The sequence below is a fragment of the Chinchilla lanigera genome, unplaced genomic scaffold (assembly GCF_000276665.1).
Source record: "Chinchilla lanigera isolate Chin_1 unplaced genomic scaffold, ChiLan1.0 scaffold00096, whole genome shotgun sequence".
Lineage (NCBI taxonomy): Eukaryota > Metazoa > Chordata > Mammalia > Rodentia > Chinchillidae > Chinchilla > Chinchilla lanigera.
This window is the reverse complement of record NW_004955497.1, coordinates 4,063,721-4,074,326: the sequence shown is the minus strand read 5'-3', so window position 1 is coordinate 4,074,326 and position 10,606 is coordinate 4,063,721. Positions and strand designations below refer to the sequence as shown.

Genomic DNA, 10,606 nt, shown 5'->3' with positions numbered 1-10,606 from the left:
AATACATATATATATATATATATATACACACACACGATAGTTAAGATAGTTATACAGCTAGTTTCTCTTAGTTCATTGAAAAGAAAGGTTTGTGCTAATATTGTTCAGACAATATGTCATGCCTGTATCTTGTACTCTGAGTAACTACTACAAAGACAGTAGTACGCAGTATATTCATTATTGTAACTCTCTTACTAACCTGTTTTGAAACTTTTATTGCTTTTTTCCTCTTTAAAATAAATAAATAAATAGTAAGCTTTTCAAAAAGTAATAACAATAGAGAATATTATATGTTTAGCATATTTAATCCTGATTTTTTATTATTATGTAATAGTTCATCTCTACATTAATGTTTTCCTCATAATGCCTTTTTAATCTCAGAATGTGCACATCTCAGATATCTGGACAGCAGTATCAGTTCTTTTTCTTGCCCACCATGTACGGCAGATTACGTCAGGTGCATGATTAGTTTCTTACTGTTTCCTGCAGTACTGAATGTGTGCCTGGTTGACTTCGGTGGGAGAGTCGGGAGGAAGGCCAACCTCTACCTGTAGTTCCCCTTTAAGGAGCTTAAACAAAAGCAAGCTTTAAAAAAATTCTTACAGTCTTAAGTCACACACTCAAAATCATTGGAATTTCTACACTAAATTTATTTTTATCTTCCTTTTATGCACATACTTTACACTTTAGGATGGGGGTTTTATTAAAATGCTGTAATAGCCTCTACTCCAATTTCCTGAGACTAAGTCATACTTTATGGTACGAATTAACTTCTAAGGCTAACTTCTACTCCTTTGTATGCCTAGAGTTGAGAGGACGGGGAGGATTACCGTCAGTAGTGACATAACAATAACTACAGCTAGCAGCATTTGTTGAGCTGTTTGAGGTACCAAGCACCGTGTACCTTGTGTGTATTATTAATCTCTAAACACTCCGAGGGTGCTTAGTAACTTACTTGCCTGAGGGTACCGAGTAGCAAGAGTAGAGCTAGGCTTCAGATTCAGTCACCGTGACTCATCCTGTGTGGGCTGGCAGTTCTTTCAAGTTCTGTTTCAGGTAATACCGGGAAACTTTTCCCCCACAAATACACCACTGTGTCCCCCCCCCCCCGTGCTCGTTTATAATTTTTGGCAACTCGATTGCCTTGTCAGAAATACCCCGATGCGTAAAGTATTTGGCGTTCGCAGAGCCAGATACCATGAGGAAAAATCTCCAAGGTGGCATAAGCCAGCTGAATTGTTGGAGAGGCCATTGCCTTCCATGTAGCAAAGTGACTTCCCAGCAAAGTAAGCTCTGTGGCGTGGATGTCCCATGGATGCGTGCGCAGCGCGGGCAGCACGCTGGCGGGGGCCTTCTCTCGCGCAGCGGAGCAGGAGTGCGTGAGAAGAGCATGCCGTGGAGTTAGAGTTAGAATTTGGTAGCCCTGGGATTACAACATAGTTTCAATAATAAAGGTAAATGGCAACCCAGAACAACAGCTAAGCAAATAGAAGCGCTAAGCTCTGGCTTATTTCGATATTTACCCAGTGCAGTCTCGGAAATCGCTGAGAGCTTTTTGGAAGAACTGGAAGGGAGCACCTGCTTTCTCAAGGCCGAGCTCGCCTGTAAACGCACCGAGTTTTTGAGAGGGTGTGTGCGTGTTTAACGTGTGGGTGTGTTTGCCTCAGGAAGACGTGGAGCTTCAAAAGGCAAAATGTTTTGTAACTCAGCAATGTAATTGTAAATGGAATTATTAAATCTGATGATGAAATTAAAAGCAGAGTGTGTGTAGGGGGCTGTTTTTGCTGGCTCAGCTACTCCAGCCGTTCAGAGGCCCCGTTTCGGCTCAGGTACAGCTCCCTGGAGAGGCAGCCCCTTGTTGGACAGCGATAGCTGTTAACCCGGGCTTGGGAGCATTGGAGTTCTTCAGTTCAAAGGAAGAGAGGAATTTCACTTTGGCTGATAGTCTCATTTCCCCAGGAACTGATGATAGATAGTGAGGATCCACCTCAGGCAGAAGGTATGGGTAAACCACAGCCTTGTAGCAGAAGGCAGACTTCAAAGTGCAGAGAGGGAGCCACACAGCTGCCCCAGGCTTGAGAGAAACAGATGTGGAAGGAGCATTCTGAACTCGTAAAATTCACTAATATTTTTCCAAACTGCCAGGCCCGGCTTTGTAGTTACACTTCCCAATCACTCCAAGCAGAGTTTGGCACGTGTAATTATTTCAGCATAAAAAGAGCCATTAACTGACACAGTGGGTTTTTAGGGTTGCAACTGGTGTTGGGAACACTCAGACCTTCGCGTATACTCTAGACACCGCTGGGTTTGGTGAGCAGGCCCGGCGGAGCCCCGTTACATCAGCTGTCCCTCAGAGGGGATCCAGGGCTCGTTGTAGTCCTTTAGATCTTTTCTTAAAAGAAAACTGTAGTAAAGTGTACACAACGTATAATTTAGCGTTTTAACCGTGCTTTAATACACGCAAAGCGTTCACCATGTAGTGCGCGTAACCATCACCACCATCCACTTTCCCAGCTTTTCCCATCACCCCGGTGATCTCTTCTTCTGTAAACCTTTTTCACACCTGGTAACAGGAAGGAAATTGGATTGATATTAGTTACAGCTTCTATATTTCTTGTGTTAGTCAATGTTATCTAATAGAAAGCAGAAAGGAGTAAAATAAGCAATGACTCATGAACTAAATAACTTATAATTGCAAGTTTTATGATAATAACCTAAATACTTAATCACAGACCAGTGTTTTGGAATTAAACTTGTGCAAAGATAGTAAGCAACCTCGTCCTTCACCCCTTGAGACCTTGGATCCACAAACCTTCATGTCTGATGGTTGTTACTGCCATTTGTAAGGCAATTCCCTGTGTTACCTTATTTAATCTTTACAACAGTCTCACAAAGTAGGGGGTTTCTGCCCATTTTATAAACTTCAAACGTTCTGTTAAACACTTAACATCTTACTTTTCCTCACACTGTTCCTAGCAGGACTGAGGCTTAGGGACATCAGGTGAATGGTCTGCAGTCCCCTAACTAGTTCTTTAACCCACAGTAATCACTTAAGCAACACTGGCTTTAACCCTCAGAATATATTGGCTTCTTTAGACAGTTCTAAAGTTGTATTAGAAAAGGTGTCGGTTCCTGTTACTCCTTTGCATGTCTTCAAAAGAAAACCATGGCACAGTCAGAAGAGGAGAATCAGGCTGACATTTTAAGTTTAAAAGACATTCTGTGTCGCTAGATCTGTTTTTGCTCAGCCCCAGATTCAAGTCTGCGTGATCCCCCAGGCTGGTAGAGAACTGCGGGGTGGTGGCTCTGGTTCTCACGGCTAGGCTGTGGATGGCCAGGGTCTCCCAGGACATTTCCATTTTGGAGTGCGAGGCTCTTGTTTCACCAGACTGACCCTAAATAAGTGATAGCTGTAGGCCTTAAATATGAACCTGGCTGTCAGCGCTTAATTCATCAAAGCAAGTGCAGAGCTAGGCTGAAACGAGCAGAACTAGCCGCTAGCTTTGATTCTGAAGAACTGATGAGCTGTGGGTATGGCCACCTTGGCCTCTGCGTGCTGTCCACTCTTGACTGGTATCAGAACGTCACCCACCTGGCCCCAGGTAAGAGTACCAGGTTCATTTCTCCTGGATACACGCACCCAGGCCGTGAAATCCCGTGGCACCTGCGAGGCCACGAACGGAAGGACGTTTCTCCCCTGACTCCAAAGGAAAGAGCCAGCTCCAGCAGGACCCATGACCGAGCACTGACCCACACTGCACCTTCCTGGCCTACACCCTGCGTACCACCCTGGGCCCCGGGGCAGGCAGTGTGGCGATGAGGCCAGGAACGCTCCCCACTCCGCAGGGAACGGGGAGGAGAGACGGCGTTATCGCTTGGTGTGCTGGTACGTGGTCAGTTTTATTTTCTATAACTGAAGGAGCAGACTTTGCGTCTCAGGGGAACTGAGGCATGGTTAGGGCCTGCCTGCTGCGGGCTTCTTGGGGCTCAACCCTGATGGAAGGGAGCGCTGAGTGCGGGAGGTCAGTGCCCCTCTGCAGTGTCCGACCTGTCCGTCGGGGACCACGCCCGGAGACCGCGTCTGAGCAGAGTGCACCAGTCCTGTACCGGCCGCTGCCTCTCCTCGGCGCCCTGACTCAGGTGTGGTTCCGTTCTCAGGCTCCGCAGAGAAGGTCCGAGATTGTTCCGGAGGCTTCCTCCGAAAGGAGGCAGTAACGGATCAGCACGAAGTGCGGCGCCTCAGGCTGTTGCTAGGCATCGAGAGACAGGCTGCTTTTTTAATTTTTTAAATAAAGTCACTGCTCTGGGCGCCCAAGGTTGCCTGTGTCTGGGAGGCGTCTCTGTCCAGTCCGGAGTCACTGCCCCCACCCGCACCCCCACCCCCGCTCGTGCCAGGGCCGTGCAGCCCCTCCCCCCACCACAGAGTTCTAGGCTGTTTCCGGCAGGCTCACCTGAGCATCCATCAGGGTGGGTTCCAGCTAGCCCTCCCTCACGGGCCTTGGCCATCGTAACTTTGAACAGTGTCCCACACAGATTATAGCTTTGCTTGGTACAATTACGTTTTCTTTTTCACTGGAGAAACAAAGGCCTAGGAAATAGAAAATCATGCAGCTTTCTTGTGTAGTGTTTTTCAAGTTGCCAGGCGAGAGCAGGTCTGTCTCCTGTTGAACAGATTTCCTCTCATCCTCCGGAGCTGCACTCCACCCATGAGCATGCACAGAATCCCAGGAGGCCCTGGCAAGGCCCTGTCCTCTCCCACCCCCAGTCCTGAATCATTACATCCCGGCTGGCCAGGACCAAGACTTCACATCCCTTGAGCTAACAGGTAGAGCTCAGTGGTAGTGGCAGAACAAGTTGCATAGCCTGTAGGGGCCCTGGGTTCAATTCCTACCTCAGAGGGGAAAAAAAGACTTTACATTTCTAACAGGTTCCTCGGTGGGACCCAGTTGATCATAATTTCTTTAAGACTGATCCTCAGTCATTTTTATATGTAATTCTAATAAGTAATATGTTGTCTTATTTATAATTTTTTCACCAGTCCTTAATTCATATTAGGCACTCAGGTATGGATAGAGAAAACGAAGGAAGGAGTGGGAAAGCCCCTTAGAGAGGCTGTATTTATAATTATGTCCTTGATCCTTGTCTTTCACTAAACTTTGATCAGACTCAACCACAGATTCATTTTATTGGGCACACGTGGTTGGCGTTAAGCAATGTATGAAATAGATTCCAAGGGTGGATGTAACTCTTTTACTTCTCTTTCAGGCTTAAAATGATTCTGTCTTTTAATTGCCCCGGTAATCCCCTGTGTTCTTAAACCTTAAAGGATACACGAACCATTTCACCCCAGGCACTTAGAAAGGGCGCCAGAACAAGGTTCTGTCTTTGCAGAGTTGGTTTGGAGGCGCAAACTGCCAACCAGATGCTCCCAGGCATGTTTGCAGCAGAACACATGCACATGCAGCCCTGCTGCCCTCGCGTCAGTCCTGGAACCCGCGCGACCGTATCCCACACCGTGGCCAGCCCGGAGCGCTTGTTCTGCACCGCGAGTTCATGAAACTCGCTGCTGCTGGGAGCAGGGCAGTCAGGCTGCACATGTCCTGGCTTGTGCTGGCTTTTGTCAGCCCATGTGCCTTTCAGGTAACATGAGGAGAGAAATAAAATCTCCGTTCTTTAACTGCTCATCGTATTTTGTTCATGGCTCCTAAGTAGAACCAGTAGAAGAAACAACCTTGTGTTTCCTTTTTACTGCTTTGTACGATGTGTGGTCTGATGCAGGTTTGTTTTTTTCTATTGCTGTTGTCACTTCTCTTTTTAGTTGTGAAGTTATTGCTCGTGTGTTTGAATCCTTTTAACAAAGACCTGCCTATTTCCCTCTAGTTTAGGTGATTTCCCCAATGAAATCTGCTTGTGAGCTCCACCCGCTTCTGGAGTTAAAGCTCCAGCCTAGATCCCAGAGCTCCTGAGAAGGATGAAACCTTATCATCCCACTTTTAAAATTAAAACCTGGACATCTTCGTAAGCGTTCTTTTTTAAATCAAAGTGCTCTTAGAATGTTGAAACTATATACATGCATAAACTCCAAGCTCAGTTTTTCTTGTGGATTTTTCTTTTGATTCTCTGTGCAGGAATTAGTTCATGCTGATACCTGCAAAACATTTATATCTAATTAGAAAGAAAATGCCATAATAATGTACCCAGAGAATTTTTACCCCAGTGACTATTACTCTTAATTCCTTCAGGTCCCGATTTCTCCTCCTTGTACCTTCATCTTTAGCAGTCATAGTACATACAAAATTGCAGGCCTCTTAGCTCTCACCATATTTTATGGAAAAAGACCACACGTGTATGTGTATCTCTTGTTGCCACAGCCACCGTTCTGTAGATGCAGGAATGGTTTCCGACGGAAAATTGGAGCAGAACGTGTGTCAGTGAGGTCTGTCTGCCAAGAAGGAGAACCCAAGGTCATGTTTCGGTTGACGGTTGGTTGGGCTGAAATGAGCCACTTCAAAGGCACACGACGGCCAGACTTGCGCCTGAGTAGGTTAGCTCTGAGTAAGTGGCTTCGCCTTCTGACAGTTCAAGTCATCTAATTATAAAGGACCAGTCCTATAATTATAGAAATGTTTCACATATTTAAAGAAAATGGTGCAACAGGTTAGCGCACCTGAATGAAAGTCACGTTGAAATACCTTCCCTAGAAATGTGCTCCGCGTCAAGAAGAGTGGCACACCATAAATGCTCGAGACGTCTTTATAATCAGATGAGACCTGTTTCTAGGACAACTACACCTAGGAGTTACAGTGTCAGTGATCATCAGGCTCCCAACGTCCCTTATGTGTGACATATCTGCCTAAGAGGAGAGGCCTGCTCACATCCATGGGAATTGCTTTCCTATAAGAAAAATACATTTTAAACTCTACTTTTATTAATAAGACGATAGCAGTGAAATTCTTCTCCAGTAACTGTCCCTTCTCAGCTGTTAGTCCTGAGAAGGGGCTATTAGAATTGGAGGCTATTTGAATGAGGATGGAAATATTTTGATCTGCACTTAAAAATATCTTCTGTTGAAAATTTTCATTCAACACAGTTGAATGACTAGCATGGGAAATACATCTTGCCACTTACATTACATAAAATTAGAATTCATTACAATTAACAATGGGAAACATGGACATCTGTCCCCTTCTCATGGCCCACCAATCCGGTGTGTGAATGTACCTCAGGTAATTATAGACATCAGTCCATTTTACCACTGGGGACCTCTGCGCCCATACTGTTAAATGGGTCGACATCCATTTACTTTTTATGTAAAATTTTTAGACCGTGGAATGCATAAATCCTCAAGGATCCATGTAATGAATTTTGATCTCCGTGTACACCGTCACAGCTCCGATCGCTACCCCAGTACATAGCATTGCCATCAGAAAGCTCCTGTGCCCCTTCGCAGCCAGCTCTAGCGTTTGTGTCTGATGGCCACTGCCATTGTGGTTTTGTTCACCGTTTATGACCCTTACATAAAAGAAATCAAACAGTACCCTCCTTTGCATGAAGCATCTTCCATTCAGTGTGAGCTTCCTGAGCTCCCCCTTGTTGCACTCTGAGTCGTTTGGGCCTTGTTGCATTCTGTTTATCCACACTCTGTCGATGAAGGCCTGTGTCATTTCCAGTGTAGGCTGGTACAAGGCCTTTCTCTGTCGACATACACTTTTATTTCTCCTCGCTTAAATACGTAGGCGTGAAACTGCTTGGTCATAGGGAGGTATATGTTTAGTTTTGTGAGAAACTGCTAGACCTTTTCCAGAGTGGGCTGCATCATTTTACCCTTTCACCACAAATGCTCAGGTTCAGGTTGCCTGCAGCGTTGTCAGTGTTTGGTGGTGTTAGTCTGTTTAATTTAGACATTGTGGTGGGTGTGTGGTTGCATCCCATGTGATTTTGTATTCATTTCGTAATGACTAAGAATGCTGAGTGTCTTCTCCGTGCCCACTGGCTGTGTTCATTTGGATATCTTCTTTCGTGAAAGGTCACATCTCGTCCGTTTGTAATTTTTTAAATACCTTTTTATGATGGATTAGAGTTCTTTAGGTATTTTGGAACCAGTCCTATCTGAGATAATATATTTTCTGGGTATTTTCTCTCCCTCTTTTGCCTGTTCATCCTCTTAATGGTTTCTTTTAAAGAATAGATGTTTTTATCTTGATCAAATCTATCAATTTTTTAGGGGGCTTCTATTGAGATAGGATCTCACTGTGCAATTCAGTGAGGTCTGTCTGCCAAGGAAGTAGTTTTACAGTGTTTTTACAGGATGAGTGTGCACACGTGCACACACACACACTTCTGCCTTTCAGTGCCAGTGTGTAAGAGCTGTCCAACCCTGAGTATTCCCTGCTAAGAGTATGAGTTGAAGCAACGACCTTGATTGCTATGATCTTTACCTTTACCTTAGGAAATCGGAGTGACAAAGCTCTTGTGTGACTTCTACATTACAGAGTTAGAAAGCTGCAAAGATAGGCGTTCTCTAAGGCAGGAAAATCTGGAGGAAAGCCAAAAACTAGATTCTTATGTAAGAGTTCTACAAAAGAGTTAATGATTTTAAAGTGCATAGAACTCAATAGTAAAACTCATTAAATAACTAAACTTTCTAAATTCTCTATCATTCCAGTCAAAGATTACTAAAACTGTTCAGTTTTCTAACGTCATTCCAAGTGAATGGTAATATCTACAGTAACAAAAATTCTTGAGAATATATTTGAGCTTGTATCTGTAAGGTTAAGTATGATTAGCGAGTAAAAATACTTTAACATCATAGGTAGCTTCAGAGTTCACATCTTGTCCATGACCTTATGAAATGTCCTCATAGGTGGGTTACAGAGAAAAATGCTCACCCCAGAAAGCCAGGGTGTCTGCCTGGTACCCAGATTTGCGCTGGGCCCTGTCCCCCTGGTGGCCTGGAACATGCGGCTGACCTTTCCTCTGGTTGCAGGTATGTTGCAGAAGTGCCCGTCTGTCGATGATTTTGTGGACGCTCTCGTTTCTGACCTGGATCTGGACTTTGAAACTTTCTTCATGGATTCTCAGTAATGGAAACACCGGACTCATGCAGATAGTAACTCTGTCGGAAATGTTGTAGCTGTGAAAACTCGTTTCTGATTTCATTATTCACTTATGTAATAACTTTTGGCAAACCTCTAAGCAGTGGAACTTGGAATAAATAATTTGTTTGAAGTATACTTACTTTCTGCCTTGGCAAGGTTTTGAACATATGGAAATGTACTCGGTGAATCAGTAAACTCCACATGGAGTTGTTCAGTGCGGGGCACAGGCATTTCCTTACCAAGCTCCCCTGACCGCTTCCCCTTTCTGTGGAGTAACTGGCTAACTGCAAAACTTAGTTACAAACGTGATCATTTTAATTTAGGACACAATTTGAAGCAGTCTTCAGAAATCTCACACCTAGAGTTCTTTTAAGAATGATTACTATTTCTCTCTGGGGGTAGTGGCGCACACCTGTAATCCCAGCACTGTATTCAGGAGGCTGAGACAGGAGGATCACTGTGAGTTTGAAGCCAGCCTAGGCTGCATAGTGAGTTCAGGACCAGACTGAACTATGTAGTGAGACCCAATTTCACAAAACTAAAGGCGGGGTCGGGGGAATGATACCATTTCTTAAAACAACTACACAATGCTCTAAAAGTACCTGTTGAGTTGTCAGGATAGAAACCAAGGACAGTTTCCAAAGTACTTAGAAGTATTTGTTTTGTTTTTTTCTCAGTATTTGGGCACTACATACAGATGGAGTCAGAACAGAGCGGACTTGAACCCGTGCTTTTATGGCCTGACTATGAGGGTACCATTAACGAAACATTCCAGGATCAAACAACATATCCATCAGGAAGCAAATTCAAGCCTTGTCGGCCTTTATCCAGAACCTAGCTCCTTTACACCACTGAACACTGTATTACTGCATGGGTGTTAATGTCAGGAAAGAAATCATTTAATGGGGTTTTCCCACCATCAAAGTCAAGAAGTTAATTACAGCTTTTCAGTTTAGTAGCCTCTTTCTACTTTTCACTAAATAACCAGTGGCAGAGCAGAAAGATTTAAAAATCTCCCAAACTAAGACACACATTCAACCTGTACATAAACTATGAGCGATTTGTACAAGCTCATAAACAGGTGGGACCAAGGGAGATACCGGCAGGGCCCCACCTGTCCGGCTCCCCTGCCCGGACGGAGGCAGAGAGGCTGTGCAGTGCTGACCACCGTGCGCGGCCGGGCCTCTACCGCTCTCCCCAGCTGCAGGCCACAGGCCTGGATGCCTGCAGGCCGCTCTCAGGAGACACCGCCGCTTCCCAGGAAGAAGTGCGCTGGGGCCGGGGCGCTGATGGCCACGGGCAGGGATCCGGCTGCCCTTGTGCCTGCACGGCGCTTCTCAGTGTCCAGCGAAGGAGAGTGGTCAGGTACCCTGGAGGACTTGCACTGTCAGCACCAGCGTGGCTCTTGGAAATGGACTTGGAGAAGCCCACCTGCCACGCAGCCTCGGCTCCCTCCGGTCCGGTCTGGAAAGGCGCTGCACCGCCCGGTCCTAGCGGTGCCGGGCCCT

General features: G+C 45.3%; 1 protein-coding gene across 2 annotated transcripts in view; it reads left to right on the top strand.

The window, feature by feature from the left end:
* The window catches only part of Mipep (mitochondrial intermediate peptidase), a 131,910-nt gene extending 122,673 nt beyond the window's left edge, over positions 1-9,237 (top strand). For both annotated transcript variants that reach the window (XM_013505468.1, XM_005406325.2), the window contains one exon: positions 8,987-9,237. In XM_013505468.1, the coding sequence (XP_013360922.1) occupies positions 8,987-9,133 (147 nt within the window). In that variant the 3' untranslated portion in view covers positions 9,134-9,237. The remainder of the gene's footprint in view (positions 1-8,986) is intronic.
* Positions 9,238-10,606: the final 1,369 nt, after the last annotated feature.